The sequence below is a fragment of the Limanda limanda genome, chromosome 5 (assembly GCF_963576545.1).
Source record: "Limanda limanda chromosome 5, fLimLim1.1, whole genome shotgun sequence".
In the NCBI taxonomy this organism is placed as follows: Eukaryota; Metazoa; Chordata; class Actinopteri; order Pleuronectiformes; family Pleuronectidae; genus Limanda; species Limanda limanda.
Genome location: NC_083640.1, coordinates 14,273,900 through 14,296,329, shown reverse-complemented (window position 1 = coordinate 14,296,329; position 22,430 = coordinate 14,273,900). Strand labels below are relative to the sequence as shown.

The following is a 22,430-nucleotide window of genomic DNA, read 5'->3' as shown; positions in this document are numbered from 1 at the left end:
TGGCAGCATTAAGAAGCAACTAAGGCTTTAGCAGTTTTCATACAATGGTGGATTGAATAGTAGAAGAACTCATTATAAATGAACTCTAATATATTCCACAATATCAATTTGTCAGTAGATGTGACCTTGCATCTACTACTACTAATATACAATTATTATAATACATTACCACTCATTCCAGTGGTCCTCAACCTCGAGGAGGAGCCCCCTCCAATGCCTCACAACATATATCTGAGATGAACCTATTGATGGGGAAGGGAAAAAAAGAGAAAAATAATGAAAAGAACCTCCAACAAACAAATGTATATTTTCAGTCGTTTTTCTTTGTTCAACTGATCTTAAAATCAACTGCTAACAGCTCACAGAGAAAACAGGAAACAGGTCCCGTTGTTTTGTGTGATGCCAAAAAGGATCCAATCTACAGGTTTAATGTTTATTAATGTATAACTGTGAAATGTTTATTTTAATGTAGAATACTTCTTCAAACACACAAGAAACAACATATATGTAGTGTAAAATTTAAATATAATCATCTAAAATGTAACGATAGTATATTACACTATAAAGTAAAGACTCAAAATGGAAAGTCTGAATGGATCAGATAATACTGATAATACTGCTTCTAAGTATACTGCAACCAAGTTTCACTATAAGGATAAAAAGTTGAATTCAGCAAATGAAGCATATTACCTGTTTCTCTGGTGTGTGATGAGGAACTGACATAAATCGAGTGTTTTCTGTGCTGGACAACCTGTTGCTTTAAAGGGGAAAAAATCATTATGTTCTACAAGAAGCTCATAGACGAAGTGGTGTAGATTAAAGAATAACTGTCAACAAGTTGTTTCAGCCGCTGTGAACTCACTGGAATCTATTCAGTTCAACCCCCTGTAAAAACTGCAAGTGCACTATGAAGAGAGAGACATGTTATTGATCAGCAGTTACACAATCGATTTGGAGCCTCTCGATCATCCGGAGCTCAGTGTTGAAAGCTTTAGTTGGTTAAAGCTGTGAAGCTGTGATGTGTCGCCACTGACAGGTACATCTCTCTCTATCTTTACTATCACCCAACTCCTCCCACTGCTCCCTGTCATCTGTGCAGGAGCAACCTCCTCCTCCACCTCCTCCTCTGTGGAGCTGCTCCTCTCCCTGACTTTTCACAGTCCGATGCCCCGACAGGACTCAGCGGTCATGGCCGGCACTCTGACCCACCAGGGCTCCCCTAACCCGGGCTACAGCCCCAACAACAACGCCGTCCCGGTGCCGGCCATCACGCAGACGGACTCCAGGGACAAATGGAGCAAAAAGATGGATTTCCTCTTGTCTGTCATTGGCTTTGCGGTGGACCTGGGGAATGTTTGGAGGTTTCCTTACGTATGTTATCAAAACGGTGGTGGTGAGTTGTGTCCAGAGACGTATTTGAAAAGTTACGTTTTGTTTAGCTAGGAGTCTTCTGTGTGGAGACATTTGCTTTAAAAATAATGTTTTTAAATCGATCAAATCTCAGACTATATGATCGAAATAATTTAAAATAAATCATTTAAAAAACTGTCCGTGGTGCTGAAATGTGAGTCTGTTCACGTCACAATCAGACTTCAATAAAAAGTTCACTTTCCCACATTTCCTGTGACATAGCATCTAATTTGATCTGATCTCTTTTTTTTTAGCAATGGTCTTTAGAAAACAGTGCGTTTTTTATGGTGGGGAAATTTACAATAAATATCTTTATTTCTTTACATTTCTTTACTTATTGGCAGTCGTTATGGATTTTATTTGGAATACATTGTTCTTTACTTGTACATCAGCAAATGAGTGGTTGCATCATAGCAGCCAAATCGTGTTGTTAGAGGAGACCACTCAAATTACATAAAGGTGTCAAAGGACAAGATTTAAAAGACGAAAAAGAAAATTAAACATATGAATACTGGACGGAAAAGCATGAGCAGAAATTTAAAGAAGATAAAAACTAAAAGAAAATGAATAAAAAATTTGCAGACAGTGTTATAATGTGTTATAAAAGTGGGTCAATTTGTGTTTTTTAAAGAAAATATTTATTGTACTATGTCTCTGTTTTGAATAAAAAAAACTGTGCAGACTTTATCATTTTATAGGAAAATAGAGTATGTGTTGCAGAAGAGTTAATTTCAATTTTTTAAAGAAAATATAAATTGTACCATGTCTCTGTTCTGTTAAAATAAAGATTTTGACTTGTACAGCCCCAATTTGAATTTAAATATCCTCCAAATATTATATACAAAGATTAAATCAAGAAAATGAGGCCAATGAACAATATATTTATATAACATTTTTATTAAAATGTTATACTTTAAATCAGACTCGAACTCTGTGAAATCCTCATCTTTGCATTTTATGACATAGCATGTGAGCTGATGTGTTTCTGTGCAGGTGCTTTCCTCATTCCCTACATTTTGATGGCCATCTTCGGTGGTGTGCCGCTCTTCTACATGGAGCTGGCACTGGGGCAGTTCCACAGAACCGGAGCCATATCCATATGGAAACACATCTGTCCTATTTTCAAAGGTAAGTCCTCGAGCTGCAATGATGCTCAACATGCACGTCAGCTACTCTGGCAAATCTGAGGCTTAAAATCCAACTCCTTACAGGCTTGATTTAGTCTTTTAACACCAACTTTCTGCTCTCTTTCAGGTATTGGATATGCCATCTGCATCATCGCTCTGTACGTGTCCTTCTACTACAACACCATCATCGCCTGGGCCCTCTTCTACTTCTACTCCTCTTTCAACAGCGTATTGCCTTGGACAAGCTGTGACAACGTGTGGAACACCCCCGACTGCACCAACTACTTTGGCATAGACAACGTCACCTGGACGAATTCCTCCAGGTCTCCTGCAGAGGAATTTTACACGTAAGTGCATGTAAGTGTGAGTAACAGAGACCGCATGTATAAATAGCTTTACAGTAACGCTCCACACAGTTATCGTGCACTGGGGGTTTTGTAGGATAAATGTTATTTTGGCCTCGGAACCCTTGATGTTTTATGATTCATCTCAACAGGAGGAACGTTCTTGAGATCCACAAGTCGTCAGGGCTGGATAACGTTGGGAGTGTTCGCTGGCAGTTGGTGCTCTGCCTTTTTCTCATTTTCACCATCGTGTACTTCAGCCTGTGGAAGGGCGTGAAGACATCAGGAAAGGTGGAAATTAGCAGTTACAAAAAAACTACAATGATATGTAAGATCTCATTTCTATCGTCTCTTCCTGATTTAACTCTTTCTTCCACATCAGGTAGTGTGGGTGACCGCCACTTTACCCTACATCGTTCTTTTCATCCTCCTGATTCGAGGAGCCACTCTGCCAGGAGCCTGGAGAGGCGTGGTGTTTTACCTGAAGCCCCAGTGGGGGAAGCTGCTGGAGACCAGTGTGAGTTGTACACTGTCGGTTCATCAGATAAAGACACGATTCAATCATTTCTAACAAGAAAAGTATGATCAGGACCAATATAAATGTGTAAATACATGTAGACTGAAATAGATTGAATACTTTAATGGTAAAATTACTAAATTGATATCAATAAATAATGGAATGATTCAAGTGATGAATTGAGCAAGCTTGGTTTGCCTCAGGTAAAGAGAACAAGTTGATTTCACAGCAAAGTTATTATATATTATTATTTCAATATGTTTTATTTGATCAAATCATTCCCGTTACACATTACAGATGTAGAGATGTTTTTTATGCTTTTTATTTTCTCAGCTACTTCTTAGTAATTAATATCATTAACAGACAACATATCTCTTTTCTGATCTATTTCGTTTAGAGAGTTTTCACATAAGTGTAGATTTATGATTAATACAAAATTTAAATGGAATAAAATGCTTAATTTCACAGCGTATATGTTTCAAAGAGGAAGAAATCTGTCAGACCAAATGAAACATCCCTTAAATGCATGGGCCTGTGTGTCTTTACTGGTCCAGATGAGGAATAACTTGTTGAATCAACACAACTGGAACTTCCAAGAGTCAGTAGTTAATATAGTGTACACATTTATTTATATCTACCCACTTGTCCCTTTATAGTTTTTTTTTTTTTTAGATCCATGAAACACCCTTATCATCCTCTTGTTTGCTAAGCACAGCGAGTACTAGGGTCGGATGAGAATATGGATGAGTCGAAATGAGATGCATAAATAAGCCACAGAGCGGCATAATTAGATGCATAATTGGTTTAGATTTTCTGCCCATTAACAAAGGCCTCGCTTTCTGTCTCACTCACCAACATCCACGCTGTCCCCTTCTCTTTAATGCCAAGTGCGTGCTGCTCTTCAGATCTCGCTGCGTACAGCTGTGCAGCAGCGATGGCTCAGACAACACAGCTCTGTTTGCTAAATTATACTCAAGAGGCTCCGAGCGCTAATAAGAGAAGTAAGTAAAGGATCACAGAAGGATGTTAAATCCCAGATAGGAGAGGCAGACATCGATTCTAATCTGTGTAAGAAATGCTGTATATTTTTTGTGCTGTGACAAATGCATAGCAATTTCAGTTGCAGTTAGGGTCCCAGATATTGAGATCTTTGTCTTTTTGCCTTCTCCAGGTGTGGGTGGATGCTGCAGCTCAGATATTCTTCTCACTGGGGCCAGGGTTCGGGGTCCTGCTGGCTCTCTCCAGCTACAACCCTTTCACTAATAACTGCTATCGGTAAGAACTGCCACGCAATGTCCAGGGATCGATGACACACTTACTCGTGAAAATCAATGTTTGTTGCATGAATAGTCCTTGATAAGCAGAGGCTGGTTAATAAATATATCAGAACAGTACATTTGATCAGCAACATACCTACAAATTTCTTCGTTAATAATCTAAATGTGAAGTGCTTTTGGAAAAACAGGTAAAAGATCCAGTTGTTTGCACCTGGAGAAGAAGATTTTTCACACAAATGTTTATTTATTCATGTAATAAACTTTCATAAATGTATTTGGATCAGATACATATTTTATACACATGAAAATGTTCTGTTAGCAGCTCATTTTAAAAGCTGGCAAAAAATGTATTATCTGGTATATTTTCAATTAATATTTGTTAGCTTACAGTAGCTGAATAAAGGTCACCCTACTGACAACCCTAGAAATACACATTTTGATTCGAAAAATCAGGATCATTATCTGGATCTGCTGCTAATCATTTTCATAAAGATCTTTACATTATTTCTCGACAAAATTCCCCAAAATTCCTCCTATCCTATATGTTCAAAACTATTTTTTTAATTATTCAATTTATTGAATCTGCTCCAAAAGTAAATGACTATTCCTTGGTCCAAATATCACCTTTCCACCAAGTTTCCATAAATTGGTTCTGAAGTTTCTGTGTAATCCTGCCAACAGACAAACAAGAACGATGAAGCACGACCTTCTTGAAGTTAATGGAGACACTAATTACTCCATCACTTTTAACATTTGTGAGGTCGTTTTATATCTGGAATAAACACACATCTCAAAGGCTTCAGTGGAGGGCAGCTCATTAGTGTTGTTGCAGGTTGTCTGCGGTTGCCAACAGCACTGTTTTCATGTCTTTGCACAAAGATAACAAAGCTGAAGAGAGTCTCTAAATGAATCCATTAAGCATAGGTCGGAGAGGTCAGCGGGCTACTGACTGGTTTTCACTGCAGACAACACTACACTGGAAGAGTGTCTCTGAAAGAAATGAAAACAACCTGACGAGTACAGGGAGTACATGTCCTTTAACAGGGTCTATTTCCCTCCTCAACAGTGATGCCATCGTGACAAGTTTGGTGAACTGCTTGACCAGCTTCGTGTCCGGGTTCGTGATCTTCACAGTGCTGGGCTACATGGCAGAGATGAGGAAGGTGGAGGTCGAGGATGTAGCCAGGGATAAAGGTCAGGGACAGAAAGAAAATCAAATCATGACCAGAAAAAACTCAATAAATAATACTCACCTCAATCTTTTCATACTCTCCAGGACCAAGTTTACTCTTCATCACGTATCCGGAGGCCATCGCAAACATGATGGGCTCAACCTTCTTCGCCATCATCTTTTTCGTGATGATGATCACGCTGGGACTGGATAGCACTGTACGAACTGTCAAACGAGTACATGGCGGACACAGGGTTACTTTATGTCTCACTGAAAATGATCAATAAATATGTAAATATTAAATATGTAAGATCACATTGTAATAAATATGTTGAATTTATTACAATTTCATACATATCAGGTCACACATCACATTACATTACACAGTATTAAACGCTTTTCACATCTTCAACAATACAAATAGATACATTTCATCAATTTTTATACAATACTGACAAAAAATAACCAAATCAACTGTGATATACGTACATGCAGAACAATTCAACCTTGATTTTCTAATGTCGTAACATCAGGTAATAACTGTCCCTGTATGTTCCAGTTTGGTGGGCTGGAGGCAATCATCACCGCTGTGTTGGATGAATACCCGGATCATTTCTCAAACAGACGGGAACTTTTTGTTCTGGGCTTGGTCATTGCCTGCTTTTTGGGCTCTCTGAGCACCCTTACATATGTAAGTGTTCCCATATTTGAAATAAGTTAATCAACAAGGACATAATTCAACCCCTCAGGATTACAAAAGCTCATTTTCAAGCACATTTACCTGAACTTTTACGTGGATCTGGATACAGTGATACAGTGTAGTCAATAAAAAAACTGATATCTGCGGTGTGTTGCTCACCTTGACAAAAACGACACGTTATTGACAGGGTGGTGCGTATGTGGTGAAGCTGCTGGAGGAGTTTGGAGTCGGATGCTCTATTATTGCTGTGGTTTTCCTTGAGGTCATTGCAGTGTCCTGGTTCTATGGTAAACAAGAGATTATTATTGAATGAGTCAAATATACTGCTGATTCAAAACATTAATGCAGTTGGTGACTGATGTTTACTCGTGCTGGTTTCAGGCATCCAGAGATTCAGCAGGGATGTTGAGGCCATGTTGGGCAAAGCTCCGGGTTTATTCTGGAAGGTGTGCTGGGTCGCCATCAGTCCTGCATTTCTGGCGGTAAGAGGTGAAATGGTCTGAGCTACATTAAGAGACAATACACACTGGATATTAATGTCTACAATGGTAATATATTCATATATTGTATATAATATATATCAACTTTTCCCCATTAAATCTATTATTTGTTAAAATCATCCAGAGATAAACCAAGACACGAGAGGAAGCTCTGGACCAGTGACGGTGCAGACAGCTCACAGCTTCTTCTCGATGAGAAATGTCCTCCTCAAAACATAATTTTTCATTTTCCTTCAGAATGTATTTTACAAAACTCTTGGACAAATGTCAATTTCCCATCTTTACATACAGTCTCATATACCTGGTTCTTATTTGCATCCAGCTCCCAGGTTGTGTTTCTGTTGACATTTTGCAATATTCTATTTCTTTGTTAATATATGCAAGTGTGACAGATATATTCCCGGTCCCTGATATTATTTATGATGCCCTAGTGTAAAAGCTACATTAGCACATATTCAAAATGTCACGTGTCCCAACTGTTCCCAGTACATTATAGTGAGCTCCCTGCTGAAGGCGCCGCCGCTCACACTGTTTGATTACAAGTACCCGGACTGGAGCATCATAGTGGGATACCTCATTGGCTTCTCGTCCTTCATGTGGATCCCCATCTACATGGTCTACAAGCTGGTGTGGACCCCTGGATCCCTCAAACAGGTCAGCAGACTGAATAGAGGGAGGACACAGTGAACCTCCTGAAACATTTTCTGTTAAATTAACCTTTAACCTTGTCCTCCTTTGATGGCGCTGTCCTCCACAGAGGTTGGCGGTGTGTCTGAGACCGGAGAGGACCATTCCAGACATCCACGCTGACAGCCTCAACATGGCCTCTGTGCCATAGGAAGAAAGAAACACCTCAAACCCACGTAAAACACACACACACCTGTTCACACCATAGTTTTGAATAACAAGCCTGTACACGGGCGGACATCATGACTGTTACCTGCTTACGATATCAATGTTCACTCTGTAAAATGGCAAATGCTGCTAAATTTGTAAAGACTAATACGAGGAGGTGGGATGTTCATATCTGTGTGACTCAGATTAACCTACAGTCTGTCACCACGGTAGTTTACAGCTTTCACATGCTGCCATTTTCAAAGTGTTGCATTCTCGTGGTTGTAGGAGTCAATGGCAAATGGTTGAGTGGGTTAACTCTTCCCTTGATCTGCTGTATCTCACATGAATATGATGCCAAGGAAAATAAAAATGTATTTCTGTACGTTAGTGACACTCAGCACATCGTTTCTATTGCATGGAGCCGTTTCTCTTAAGCTTGGTCATTTCTGTACATTGTGAAAGATTAATGAGATCTGCTCTGTGCAGTAACAGTGTTGCTAACGCAGCCACTAAACGTATCACGGGAGAAGTGTTTTGCATGTAATGACATGTAATTAAATGTATTCCTCAGTGGGTGGTTTTTCCACATGGATCATCACATATTCTACGACATGTCAGTTAATGTTTTTTTTCTTTTGCTCAGCCCCTGGGGACAGATAATAAATGGGACCAAATCCAAACCAGGTTATCAGTAAATTAAAGTTGCCTCTTTATTAAATATTTTTTGTCAATGCTGTATTTTATATCTATACAGTAGATCTGTAACACTGTGCTTGCATTTGCATCCGGCTTCTGGATATATCTGCTAAAATGTACTGTCTTTCCCTACAAGTGTTTGTAATGGATATAAGTGAGACACTCAGACAAAGACCCAATCAATCTTCTTATTCTAATGATAGCATATTATTTTACATTTAGAAAATAGATAAATGGCGTTGTGTAAAGCTCATTTGGTAGAGCTGCTGCACCACCGAGGCTAGGCCTCACTCGTAGTGGGCCGGGTTCGATTCCGGCCCGCAGTCCTGTGCTGCATGTCTTCCCCCACTTCCTGTCTGCCCCCTTCACAGCTTGCTCTCCGTCAGCGCTAGATAAAAATATTATAAAAGCCCCCAAAAATGTATAAAAACAGAAAGTAGATGAATGCACTCACATGTCATAGTCATTTTAAATAAGTGCAACTGTTGTGTGTTACCATCATTTTAAAATTTCAATTGTTCTTCATCTGATGCTTCATTTCACTCCAGAGAGACTGTTTTTGCCTCAACTTGCCTAAATATCACACTGTACGTATGAAACTTGTGAAGGTTGTATTGATATTTATTGATACTGTGCCTCTCCACACAATGTTCTCACTCTCTAACTGAAGACTGATCAAAGGTTTTTGCAGATATACAGTTCACTTTGATCTTATTCACCTATGTTAACTTAATTTAAACTAGAATGGCACTCGCTAGAGTGTATACTTCCGCCAAGGCTCTACAGGTCCCCTTATGAAAATACATTGTCAATTTGAATCGACTAGATCCGGAAATTTATTTGGATCTGCATCTAAATATTGTCTTCCTCGGGATCCTTGAATTATTCTCTGTGAAATCAAGGAAAATGTTGAATAACGCCTTATCTCACAATGCTAAACAAATTGAAAAAAAAATCTAGATCCACACCAAAATTGTATGAGTTTTCCTTTGACATTGCAACCGTCCAGTAGTTTGTGTGTAATTTTGCTCACAAACCAACAAACAATTGAACAGGGGTGAAACCATAACGTCCTTGGCGGAGGTAAATAGAGTTTTACACTTTGTTTATATTCAGAGAATAATGTGGTGAGTGTGCAGTCTATCCTTTTCAACATGGTGTCTGTGGTGAGATGTGTATAAATGAATTACAGTATAAATTGCCAATTTCATATTTGCTTCTTTCCAATTCCAAAGTTTAAACACGAGTATAAACAAACACACAAAAATATCCATTTTAAAAGCAATTGAATTCCACTGTCTGTAAACAGAAAAAAGCAGGAAACCAGATATGAGACGTGTTGTTATAAATCTCCATACAGTGGTTGTCATGTCTTTGTAAAGGTCTTTGGTTGCTGCTGCTCACCTCCATTAGATTTTCTAATTAACAAGCTAATTTGCAATATCCAGAATCCATCAACATCCAAGGGGGAGAGAGCAGCATCTACCTTCAAATGCTCAGAGCGCCCCTCAGATCTTTACTTATTCAACTGTCTGTTTGTGTGTGTGTGTTATTCCTGGTTAAGGCCGACCACTTCAAGGACGACAGGTATGATGAACGTATGCGGGAGTGGAGCAGACGGCGGTTTGGAGCATATGATTCCCCGCTGAGCTGCTGGTTGATAGACGCGCACATCAAAGCTCTTTTGTGTCAGTGACTGCTATTGAAGTAGAGAACAGGCAAACACAGGAGACACATAAAAGAGATGCTGATAAATGGAGGATGTCTCGTCTACCTGACAGGAGCAGCTCTCCATACAGGAAAACGCTTTTATTATCAGCTATCAATTAGGACCCAAGAGTCCATTTGGAATATACAGAAAATCCACATGCTGCTATACATTTGAGACTTGAGGGCAACATTTGACTTTGGAACAATAATTGGTTTAATATTCACTCAATATGAATCCACAGGTTGTTAATCTCTGACTTTTTGTCTTCCAACAAGTGTTTCATGTGTCGTACTGACTTTTACACATGATTCAGGCTTCACATGGTGTGGTGTCTCCCTGATCTGAAGACACACTAAAGACAAAAAACCAAACACATTTATGCCAATCATCCGACAAATATCTGAAGATGTGCACATTATACAGTATATAATATTAACGTAAAACAGGCATTAAGAAAATATATATAGGCCAAAGAAACACAAGGCAGAATATTAAAAAGAGATACTATATAAAGTCTATCTATCGAGTAAACCCACATTTTATCCTTCTTCAGCAGAATTCAATCACAACACCATCCTTCATATACTTTCCTATTTAACATTATAACATTATTATCCATCTTCTCATTACAAACAAAAACAAAACAAATAACTAGATTATAACAAAAACAAGTTGATCATGTTTGAAGGTCTGGCCTCAAACTACCCGACACAGATATTAAACCCATGTGACCCTGTGACTTCTTTTAAAAGATTTATTAAAACCGATTTTTACAGACTTGACTTTAAGTAATGTTGTCTTTGTATTTGGTTCGTGTTCACAGTTTTTACATGATGCTGTCTTCTTATTGCTTTTATCTTTTTTATTTTTTTAGTTGTGCAAATGATCTTGTGTGTGTCTCCTATCTTCCTTGTTATTCAGCACTTTGGAAACCCTGTTTTTAAAGTTGTTATATGAATAAATACTATTATTTGTAATTATTACTATTATTATAGCCACTGTTAACAATTCAGGGGGTTCAGTATATTCTGTACATAGGCCTATATGAAAAAACGCACAATGATTTACGTGACCTGAAGTTATGTCATAAAAAATCGAGTAATTATGTAATGTTTCCTCATGTTTGTTACCATGACAATGTTCACAGAATCATGCACACATAACATATAAATATTATTTTAACTGATTTTCAGTTGTCCTATTAAAACAAGATGTCAGAGTTCCTGCGAAAATGAACTGCTGTTGAGATGAATTTATCCAGGAAGCCTCCAGTTCAGGTCTCCGTGAGTGACATTTCCTGACGCTCATTAAGCTTCTCTGGCATATAATTAAGAGCTTTAAGTGTTTGTAATGGTGGGCATACTTAATTTCTATAGAGGCTGAAGGTAAAGGCCATACACATCAGTCATGCAGAGGATTTATATAAGGATATAACCCCAAGGAGCTTGACCTTTATCTAAACTCTTCATTGCTGTTTGACATTTCAGAAATGAGAAATGTGATGGAGGCCTCACACTTGCTTGATGGTTTCCAGTAAACGATTTTTACAGCGTTTGTACTTCCACAGTCAAACTACTTATGAACACCTAAAGCTTTCAGTGTCGTGCAGCTGTCACAGCTGCAGAAAGATTCAACAAGTTCTACAACTACAACTGGTATTCAGCAACAGTTGTGATAATCTGTCGAGCTGTACAAGTTAATTTATAAATGAAGACATTTTTATTTCCTTCTCCTTCATGATTCTAACATGAAAATCTTTGTATTTTTTAACTTTTCTTTCAAAATAACTATTTTGCAGTTGTCACTTTGGTCTCACAGGAGAATACAAAATTTATATAATTTTATTTAGTAAATTATTCATTTGTCAACCAAAATGTTACATATATTAAAATTGGCATTTGTATTATTATATACATTTCATACAACCAGCAAATAAGAGCAAACACTAGCTTGTGTGACCACAAGCACGTTCTTATATCATAGAGCTAGGATACAATACAATGCTATTTCTCTACAGAAATTCAGTTACTATTACATTGGAAAAATTATAAATATTCACATGGCCAGAGGCAGCACATTTTGTGCACACTTAAAGGGTGGATCTAGATTCTTTCTGAATCAGGGGCAAAGAAGTGGCCACAATTTACACAAAGACGCAGATCTTATGTCCAACATTTATACACAATATTTGATTCAGTAAGGTGCACATCTAAGTAATTCTTTGTTTACTTAGAGCTCTATAATTTTGAGAAAAGCAACACATAATTGAATATATATTGAAAATGTTTCCTTGGTCAAGCACAATGTGTACTTAAAAAAAGATTAGATTCTTAACAAATGGTAATATTTGTTGTCAGTAAAAGGACACAGGGGCACTTCAGGGGGCCAATCAGATTTCTCCTGGGGCCCCTGCCCTGCAAATGGTTACATTATGGTTTTACAGACCCAGATTTAAGAATAATTCCCTCAGATTGATTCAAAATCGAAAGAGTCGCTTCTGGTTGAGTTATTTGTGCTTCTTCAAGGGCAGCTACAAAAATAAACAACACAACTCGAAATTCATAGAGTATGATAGAATTGCCAAATGTTTGTATTTATTCTTAAAAAATGTTACAAGAAAAAAAAATGTGATTGTTAAAATGTTTCCAAAAGGAACTTAAATGATTCATCTCTCATCAGGTAAGTTGGGCATCAACTTTCTGTCAGTTGACAAATCGATTAATCAAATAAATTCTTATTAGAGGCAGCACTTAATCAAGTGGGCGTTAGGACCCAGATCCTACAGCGGAAGGAGAAACGCCTTCCTCTCACATCATCCTCACCACCACCCTCCTCCTCCTCCTTCTCCTCCTCCATGATGCTGCCTCTCCTCCCTCAGGTCGTAATGCTAACAGTGTGTAGTAGTGTGTTAGTTAAAGGACACAATGAGGAGTCGGAAATAACCCAGAGAGCGTACGTGGTTCTACTGAAGCAGGATGTAGGTGAGCCTGAGAACTGAGGCCTGACAGTGATGCTGCTGCTGCTCATCCTGTAAACTGGTTGGAGTCTTTGTCTTTCCCATTGAAACGTGTTCATTCAAACCAGTGAGCAGTCGGTTGATCCATATTGCCTTTCAGTCTGTGATCGGTCTGTTGTCTCTGTCCCCGCAGTGACCATGAGCTGTGTCCTCTCTGTCCTGCTGCTGCTCATGATCCTCATGGCGATCTGCGTCTACAAGCCGCTGCCTGGACGGTGACACGGTGCAGAGGAGAGGAAGACACACCGGGGACAGAGGAGCTGTTGTCCCGGTACAACCTGCACCGAGCACCGGGGAGCTCATCGGCTGCAACCGGTCCAACAACAACAACAGACCGGAGCTGCCTGACTGAGGAGGAACCCTGCAAACTCTGCTACCTGCCGGCCATCAGCGGAAACACCCAGAGAACACTGTGACACACCAGCAGTGTTTCACTGATCATAGCAGGCTACTGAAGAATTATTCACCTGTTTTTGATATGTCATTTGTTTATTTAATTTGAAATGAGCCTACGTCTATGCACTGAATTATATTGTTGGTTTGACAAATGTTATTTGACAATAACATGAGCTAATGCAAACATAACACGTTACATTTTATTTATATTGGTTTGGACTTCACACCTTAAGGTTGTAACTAGTTTGATTTATTTGATTTTCCGAGAGTTGGTCTCATGTTTGTTTTGAAGGGAGAATAAGCCTGGAGGCCAAAAGCCTTTAAATAAACTAAGGGGGGATTTTTAAAGTGAGAGTTGTCATTACTCTAATCTCCGTTGTTCTAGTCCAGTTTATTTATGTATTTTATTCTGTAAATGGGGAAATCTGCTCATCAATTTTCTCAAATTAACTATTTGCGTATTGGGTCACTCATGAGAGATGATGCATTTATAATGTAAAGAGAATTATGTAAATTATTTTACTTTGCTGTTTCTGCCTTTTTAAAATGAACATTTTAAATATGACTGGACTCCTATTAAAAAACGATAAAAAAAAACTACAGCGCTGGAGAGGTCTCATTGTTTTTTATCTATATCAATGGAACCTGAGGTTTTGGTTAAATGAAATGTTTTAGCTTTGCAAAGTTTTTGGTACAGGCCCATAGATTATCACCATCATCGTGTTGTCACCATTTAGTGAGCTTGGCCTGTTTCCTGCTTCCTGCTTTTTGATTTTGGAATAAAATTGTTCTCCGAATGATTTGCTAACTGTGAACTAGGTTAATTAAACAAACAAAAAATATAAAGTAAAGATGAGTAAAATCCGATAAAGATACAGATGGAGTAAATTTAGAAACATTTTCATTGAAACTGTAAACAATTCCAAAACATTCTTTAGACAACAAAAGCTTCTGTTTTGTTATAACAGCAGATCCCTCCTACATTGTAGGAGTGCATCCTGACTTTGACTAACAACATTTACCTGCTAGCTAAACATAAAGAAAGATCGGCGTACTTGACCCGACAATGTCAACCTACTTCAACAAGACCACATGCAGTCCTCATGGAAATAAAGTGCTTTTATTTTAAAAACAACATTTTGAAAGCAACACGTTCCTAAAGTTTTATCATATTAAAAAACAACTTTGCAGCTCGAGCGGTGCATTACAAAGATCTGCATGTCATTAGCCAAAGCTAGCCAGTCTAGTGTTCAGCGGTTTGGCAATTTGATCGTTAAAGATTTCCAGCGGAAGCCCCTGCAAGTCAGACGCAGCACAAAGAGAGACGTGGCAAGAAAAAGTGAGGGAAACCCTGTGGAATAAGATGAGTTTTTGTGTCTTAAAATGTGGTCAGATCTTCATTAAAGTTACAATTACACCTGACATTTTTAGAATAAGTTTGAACTGAAACAGTTCTGTATGAGAAAATGATCTGGAATTCCTCCTGAATGTTGTGCAGGTCATATTATTCCTCCAGCACTCTGAATGTTTGGTGTGCATGTTCTATAAAGACACTAAACAAATATTTGTGTGTTATAACCTTAAGCACATTTTGTCTGCCTGTTATTGTGACAAATCATATCACGTTTTATGACAAATTACTGCAGAAAACGAGGTGATTCCAAAGGTTTTGCATATTTTTCTTGCCACTCCGAGTGGTTGGCTGTCAGTAAAATCAAGTACAGTGGTTAATGCATGTTAATCAGCAATACCCACAACACCTTGTTTCTAAGTTACAAAATTAACTCCTCAGAAAGTTCAGCAGGCGTCACTCAGAGCAAGCGATCCATTGGCACATGCTGAAAGAACCTGCAAGTGGCGGGCATGCTTGACCTTTGACCCTGTGCAATGTTCTGTTCTGCTCAGAGGTCGAAAGTTGTTCATGGCTACAAAAGGCTGGCTGCCTTCAGGAATCAGAAAAATCTCTGCAAGATTGGTCATGTGACGCTCCTGAGGCGCGTGACATCCACAGACAGACCGGTCTCAGCTATTGCATTTTGAACTGAGGTGAAAAATGCTTGAAGATGCTTGGTGACAGTTAACAGAAATATTTCCTGTCTGACAACAAAAATCAGAGAAAATGTACAAATGGAAGAAAAAAATAAATCAGGTAGGGAAAGTTAAACCCCCATCCTATGGCTACATCACTATGCAGCCAATATAAAGTTTCCCTCACAGCCACAAGATTTTGTTTAAACATCTGCAGAGGAGACATTCAGAGAGTACAAGAAACTAACCCTAACACCTTAATTATGAACTTTAATAACCAATCTCTCTGACTTAATGTTGGTATGGCATAGAGTGATATTCAGAATACCATTTTGCACCAAAGAAACGTTTACCAGGCAACAATTTACACGAGCTTAACAACTGATTAACAAACTACATTTCCAAAGTGATGGGAAAATGTGAACAATTTGAACCCTGAGATTTCTATTATTCAGTGAGCCTGTGGTCCTCAACTCTGCAGGAAAACTTCCCAGTGAAAACCCTGTGATCTGTCCCTTAAGGGCCACAGTAGGCGACAGGTACTAGGAAATTAAAAAACAATGCCACCTAAAGTGTCACATCTGAGTGTCAACACTACATGTAATCACCTAGAGTGGTCAAATGTTTAACTTCACAGAACCATAACTGCACTCAGGACGACGAGTCCACCGACACACCGTGGGTTGCTGCTCTGATTCTGAGTAGGAAAAAGAAAATAAATAAATAAAAAGCAGAACCCACTGGAATCTATCTCAACGAGTCCACAAATGAAGCTCGAGTGAGGAGACAAACTATGCTGAGATAGAAATATCATATAAAAAAGGAGTATGGTCTTACCAAAAATACCTTTTGGAAAATATCAGATATTGTGAGTTTGATATTGCCTGTGCAAGAACGATCTCTTACAGAGAGAATTCTGCAGTTGCATAGACAGTGGTTGGGAAGGTAAACTGAGGTGTGGTGGTTGTTGTTGTTTCTGGATCTGGAAAAGTTAAATTATTATTATTATTATTATTCCCTCTTATTCCTTTCACTTCTCAGTGAGCGACAGCTGCAGTATCTGCTCCAGCTCCTCTTCCTCTTGCTTTCTCGCCCTCTCCTCTTCCTCCTGAGCTCGGGCGGAGAGCTCCATGGCCAGGCGGAGGTCTGAGTCAGGGCTGGAGGCAGAGACGGAGCTGGTAGCGCTGGAGGTGTCTCCAAATTCCACTAGCACCCCCTCTGGGATACTCCTAGAATGACAGTGACAGGGCAAAGTAAGATCCAGCTCTGATCTGTGGCTTTTACTGACACATGCAGGTGGTGGATACAGAGTGGCCCCTGCAAGTATGAGGGACTGTTGCTTTTACCACATGTACTTATGTTACTACTATGCTTGCAACCTACCTGTCACTCTGGCTTCTGGGGATTGCATCCGTGAATTCCCCATCTGTCTCCTCACTGATCCCCTCCTACAAACACGTAAACATAAAGGGGAGGTAAGTAATGCAATAAACAGCTAAATCAAGGACAGCATGGGAGAATTGTAAGAAGAAATTTGTGTAACATAAGGCATTTGCGAGAGAGCTGAAAAAAAATTGTTGTGACCTGGCCCGGGACTCTGCGAGACTCCAGGAGACTCTGATGGATGGCATACTGCAAGAGCTCCTCGTCATTGTTTGACACGGGTGTGTGGCGTGTGCCTCCTCGGCGGAGGTAACCGACCGGCACCACAAACACTGAGGGGCACACCTTAAACAGAGGGAGTGCTGGGCGGGGGAGTACAACAAAATCAATAAATGAACTAAATTTGCAGACTGTCAATTTCTATTTTAATACAGTGGTGAGACTGGCTGCATTCGTACCTGCAGCTTCTTCCTCTCCCCCTGAAGATGTTGGCGTGGCTGCTGGTGTGGTGCTCCCTGGCGTGGTGCTCGCCGGAGATGTGCTTGCCTCCTCTGCAGTACTGCATGCATTTACACTACCAAATGTAATCTTGGCATTCAGCACATGAAACAGTGGAATCTCTGTCAGAGAAAAGACAAGCTGTGAACAAATAACTGAGGAGGAATGGAAGAGCCCCTGCAAAAGGTCAGTCTCTATAAACAACTCACTTACCGATTTTAACAGGGAATCCAGGAGGAAACTTTAAGGTTACAAAGTCCCTTAACCGTGCGAAATGGGAACTCGTCCGGGCCATGAGGTCAATTATGGGGGTCACCTGCTCCACCAGGGACAGGGGATGATCCTCACTCATCCACAATGTACCTTTGAATCTGCATGAGGAGAGATTGTGCACAACTTTAGCTTGTGATATAGATAACACACAGCTAGGAGGAATCAAGTATGAAGTTAATGTAAACTTAAAACGGCGTCTCTCACTTCTGGGTTCTAATGCTGAGTTCAATGGGTCGGCCGATGTCCCTGTTCCCGAGGTCAAAGTCGGGATCAAAATATTCCTCTGGAGTGATGGCAGTGGGATTGGTGGCAGTTGCATACTCAAGAGTTAGATCCTATGAAGTCAGAGCAGTCGTATCAGATGAGCCACCGGGTGGGAACAGAATTCTTTTGTAATTACTGAGTGCACGTCTTACCCCTTGTGCACTTATGTGCTGCTCCACAGTCCCCAGCAGAGACTCCAGGACGTTCCTCTCACCTTTTTATCAAAAAATCCAACTTTAATTCTCTCTGACTCTCAAAATGAATCATTCGACATGATCTAACATGAGTATAAAAACAGGAAAGTAACACATTAATATTTGCACTCACTTTTTATTCTGGCTTTCTCCTCGTCTGTGAGATGCTCTGTCCTCGTCCTGATTACCACATTTACATTGTTCACACTGAAAACCTGAGCAGACGACCAGAATCTGATGTCAGATACTGTTGTAACTGTTGTGCTGCAAAGCTTTCAGTGAAGAAAACTTTAAATATAATTCAAAAAACAAATGTATAGCTTCAGTGACCTTTGATTCAAATCCATCGACCAATTCTGTTCTGTCAGTTCTCCAGCCCCATATCCCAGACTTGTTCCTGTGAAAACACAAAACATCATTACAGGCAAAATCCAATGATATGTCCCTCAGTGGGTGTTCATATAACAATGGTAGAAAAACATCAGAAGTATGAAAATGCCATGAGTTGTGAACTCTGATGAAATACTGTCAGTGCTGCAGAGTGTGATGCATGTTGTGAATAAGGAGTTAGATTCTTGCCTCTCAAAAGCGATATCCTTGGTGTCCAGGAAGGTGTTGACAACGGGGGTCGTCAACCTTTTGGCAACTTCCTGCTCAGCTGGCTGCATTGACTCCAGTGTGACATCCTCAATTTCTTGGGAGATGTTGAAGCGCTCTGTGTCCACCACTTCATCATCGTGATTCACCTCCATCAGCTCGGCATGTGAATCTGTACAAATACAATTAGGGACAGTTTTAAATCACTTCTCAGAAAAAGGTACAAATCACAGTGACAGCTTCTCTGTGCAGGAGAGTTAAATCACACACCGTCCCCTCTGAAGATGTAGCTTCTGCGCCCTCTGATCCAGGTCATGTTTTCAAAGCCTAGAAGAGTGGCGTCCACTCGTAGGCTGGCGCCACTTTTCCAAATGCGACAAACGTCACTTGGACAAACTCGGGACAGAAGAGGGACTGCGAAGCAACAATAAATCAATGTTCCACAAAGGGGAAGAAAAGTATCCACACATGAAAAACAAGGTCATCTCAAACCGAATCAAATGCTTTACCTACAAAGAGGCAAGTATGTTGTTTTTCCTGTATGACCTAATGAAACCTCTCAACTTTATGCAAATACAATATTTAACCAGTGGTCTCTGCAGTAGAATGCACTTGCAGATACCTTCTTTTTACACAGTGAACTGCTGATAAACCAGCCTGTACATCATGAACACAAACACATACTTACTCCAACTGTTGAATTCCCATTTCATTTCCATGTAGAAGTCTGGCGACTGTGGATAGAAAAATCTCAAATAGATAAATTATTTATTTTATTTTTATGTTTCCATTGATATTTAAAGATGGATAATAAGATAATAAAAAAATATATGAAGTAAAACCTCTCGGATTTTGGCCAGCAGCTCAGGCACTCCTCCCAGGGCAGTCGAGGCTTTGAGGTAGTCTCTGCGTTGAAGCACTAACTGAACCATCTCTGGATCTCCGGTGCTGACCGCCTCCTGCAGCGCTGCAGAAAGACAGACATGTCTAAACAAACCACTAAATGTTTCACAGCAACCGCATCTGTTTGCAAGGAGAAGCAACTATCCATTAAAAACCTCAGAGGAGTGGATGGGCGTCGTGTTTTAACCAGAAAGCCCATTACTGGCAGACGATGTGTAGGTTAATGAACAAAGGGATCTAAGTGATCGAACAACCCATAAATCCTGGAAAAGCACATCTGCGAGGGAAGTGAGTGACACATGGAAAGTGTGATGGCATTCATTGAGTTTTCTGCAGCCGGCTTTATAACTGACCCGTCCAGTTGTTGGCATTTTCTTTTGTCACTTCAGCGCCGTGTCTCAGAAGGACTCTCACAGACTCCATGTGCCCGAGTGACACAGCCAAGTGCAGAGGGGTTCGACCTCGGGGATCCGCAGCCTCGATGGCATTCTGAGAAAAGCAAAGACAAAGTCACGCTTCACCTGCACATTTAGAATATTTCACATTTAATAATATAATGAGGTCACCTAGTTGGACAAAATACTGCAGTAAGGGCATAACCTGTTTTATGAGGAAAAGTGTGTGGTGTGCAGGCTACATAAAACTGCTCTCCTTAATATTATAACAAAGGTTTTCATTTAGGTCCACACTGACAACGACACAGGGTTGAAGGAAGTAGTCGGACTCGGGACAGTGAAAAGACTTGATGTCATGAGTGGTCATTACGTGAGTCATGATGCAGAGATAAGGGTGTTATTGGTCAACACTGTTGGGTAATAACAATTGAAGCATAGTAATGACAATACAACAATATACAGTATTAACTGTGGTGGATTAGTGTGAGGAAAAACAACAACAAAAGGAGAATTTGGAAGATGAGTAAAAACAAATTAGTGGCACTTTTGTTTAGACTGTGCCAATGATTTGATCCCTAGTATTAACTCTTCAAAGGAACAATGACACAATTTATGTAATGGTCTGGTAAGGCTGGGCAATAAAACACTAAATTGCCTTTCATCAATAGCAATATAACAAAAGTCCAATACATGGCAGTGTATTGCTTATATCTTGAGTAAGCACAGTCAGGGCGTAGAACACATAATTGATCGTTTGTAAAATGTCTTGCAGTTTATCAAATGTTTGTAGTAATGATTTCAACCACAGCCTTCACTCGGGGAGCAAACATCAGCCTTTACACTTTAACTAAATGTTAATTTAACGATGTTTATCTTGATAATTATCGATAAGGACCGATTAGAACATTGATATCTTGATAAAGCTTTAGGCCATCTCGCCCAGTCCTATGGTCAGGTGCACGCTAAAGAAGAAATGCATAGATTCACTAGGTAGAACCGTTCATCCGTTATTTGATCTACTCGTAGTGGACAGTCAGTGAATTCTAGGACAAGTGGAAACTGGCAATAATAAATGTTGTGTTTCGTAACTTTCAAACGCTGTAGTGTTCTCTTTGCTTTCCTAGTGATACTGAGCATCTGTCAACACGACCGGCCTACTGTGACTGGATCCCTCCGCAGCTTCACCCGCTCGACCCCGGCTCCCACTAGCTAACCAGCCCGCTAGCAGCTAGTTCCCGTCGCGGTGTCTGTGTTTACGAACCTCCGCTATCGTGACTTGCTCCTCCAGTCGCCTGTAGTCGTTCTCCCACACCGCGGAGTGCAGGGGGAACTTCCCACGGATGTCATCGCTAACGCTAGCCGTGGACATCTTCCTCTTTGCGGACACTCTCAGTGCAACGCTGGCCCGCTTGTGGTGGTCACAGCCATATGGGGAACCTGCGCTAGCGACATGTACGACGAGTGGGACCCATATTCACAAGGTTTGACCACAGCAGCGTCGAAAATCGTCCAGGACCGGTGACCAACTTTCGTATCAAAGCTTCCCCTAAATAAAACTTTTGAACACGGAAGTGCCAGCGGGATCAACCAATGAGGACAGGGGTGTCTCACAGAGAAGCGGACGCCCAATCTAATCAACTGCATCGAACTAACACATCTCACCGGCTCGTGTCTGATATCTGATATTTATTCAGTCATCATATAATAGAGATGTGTTTTGTATTAAAAAAAAAAGTAGAAAGAAAATTATAATAATAATCAGTTTCAGTCTGGACGAAACCATTCACCCTGTCCGCACGGGGGTGGACAAACATCTTTGGTTCCTACCTGAATACATTTGATTCCTTTAATTAATTGATTAAATATATGAAGTTAGTTACATTTGTGAACAACTGTGTTCTGCAAACATTAACCTAATATACATTTTGAACGTTTTGTCCATAACATGGATATGAATTAGCTCTTTTCACGCAGAGGTTGGTAGAAATTGAACTTTTTAACTTGTATTTACTACAAGGGGCAGTGTACATTAATTAATTAGTAGACTCATTATCATGGGCAGTCCCAAGCTTGTTGACTTTAAAAATAGAAGAGACAAACAAACAAACAGAAACAAATAAGAGACAAAACGGACAAAAAAGGTACATACAAAAAAAACATACACGCTGATACAAAAACATTTAGTTAATATTA

At 39.8% G+C, this 22,430-nt stretch overlaps 2 protein-coding genes across 2 annotated transcripts; one reads left to right on the top strand and one right to left on the bottom strand.

Moving 5' to 3' along the window:
- Positions 1-1,164: 1,164 nt before the first annotated feature.
- slc6a4b (solute carrier family 6 member 4b) lies at positions 1,165-7,884 on the top strand. The gene is made up of 13 exons (XM_061071838.1): positions 1,165-1,393; positions 2,404-2,538; positions 2,665-2,884; positions 3,034-3,172; positions 3,264-3,398; positions 4,570-4,673; positions 5,742-5,869; positions 5,952-6,064; positions 6,406-6,537; positions 6,734-6,833; positions 6,928-7,028; positions 7,533-7,700; positions 7,804-7,884. The coding sequence occupies exons 1-13, from the start codon at positions 1,165-1,167 to the stop codon at positions 7,882-7,884; spliced, it is 1,785 nt and encodes a 594-aa protein (XP_060927821.1).
- Positions 7,885-14,806: 6,922 nt separating this feature from the next.
- Positions 14,807-21,788, bottom strand: ankrd13a (ankyrin repeat domain 13A). The gene is made up of 15 exons (XM_061070824.1): positions 21,499-21,788; positions 20,196-20,331; positions 19,782-19,906; positions 19,628-19,673; positions 19,210-19,353; positions 18,922-19,111; positions 18,673-18,739; positions 18,476-18,557; positions 18,301-18,362; positions 18,089-18,219; positions 17,825-17,982; positions 17,572-17,733; positions 17,315-17,475; positions 17,114-17,178; positions 14,807-16,959 (listed from the first exon to the last, which is right to left on the bottom strand). Exons 1-15 carry the CDS (start codon positions 21,604-21,606, stop codon positions 16,761-16,763), a joined length of 1,836 nt encoding a protein of 611 aa, XP_060926807.1. The 5' UTR covers positions 21,607-21,788; the 3' UTR covers positions 14,807-16,760.
- Positions 21,789-22,430: the final 642 nt, after the last annotated feature.

What these genes read in the sequence shown, in the direction of transcription:
- slc6a4b (XM_061071838.1), top strand. Translation starts at nt 1,165, where the DNA reads ATGCCCCGACAGGACTCAGCGGTCATGGCCGGCACTCTGACCCACCAG. An exon ending in TCAGTCCTGCATTTCTGGCG is followed by an intron (nt 7,029 to 7,532) that starts GTAAGAGGTGAA and finishes AACTGTTCCCAG; the next exon opens with TACATTATAGTGAGCTCCCT. An exon ending in CCCCTGGATCCCTCAAACAG is followed by an intron (nt 7,701 to 7,803) that starts GTCAGCAGACTG and finishes TGTCCTCCACAG; the next exon opens with AGGTTGGCGGTGTGTCTGAG.
- ankrd13a (XM_061070824.1), bottom strand. Translation starts at nt 21,606, where the DNA reads ATGTCCACGGCTAGCGTTAGCGATGACATCCGTGGGAAGTTCCCCCTG. An exon ending in CTACATCTTCAGAGGGGACG is followed by an intron (nt 19,112 to 19,209) that starts GTGTGTGATTTA and finishes GTATTTGTACAG; the next exon opens with ATTCACATGCCGAGCTGATG. An exon ending in TCGATGGATTTGAATCAAAG is followed by an intron (nt 18,558 to 18,672) that starts GTCACTGAAGCT and finishes TCGTCTGCTCAG; the next exon opens with GTTTTCAGTGTGAACAATGT.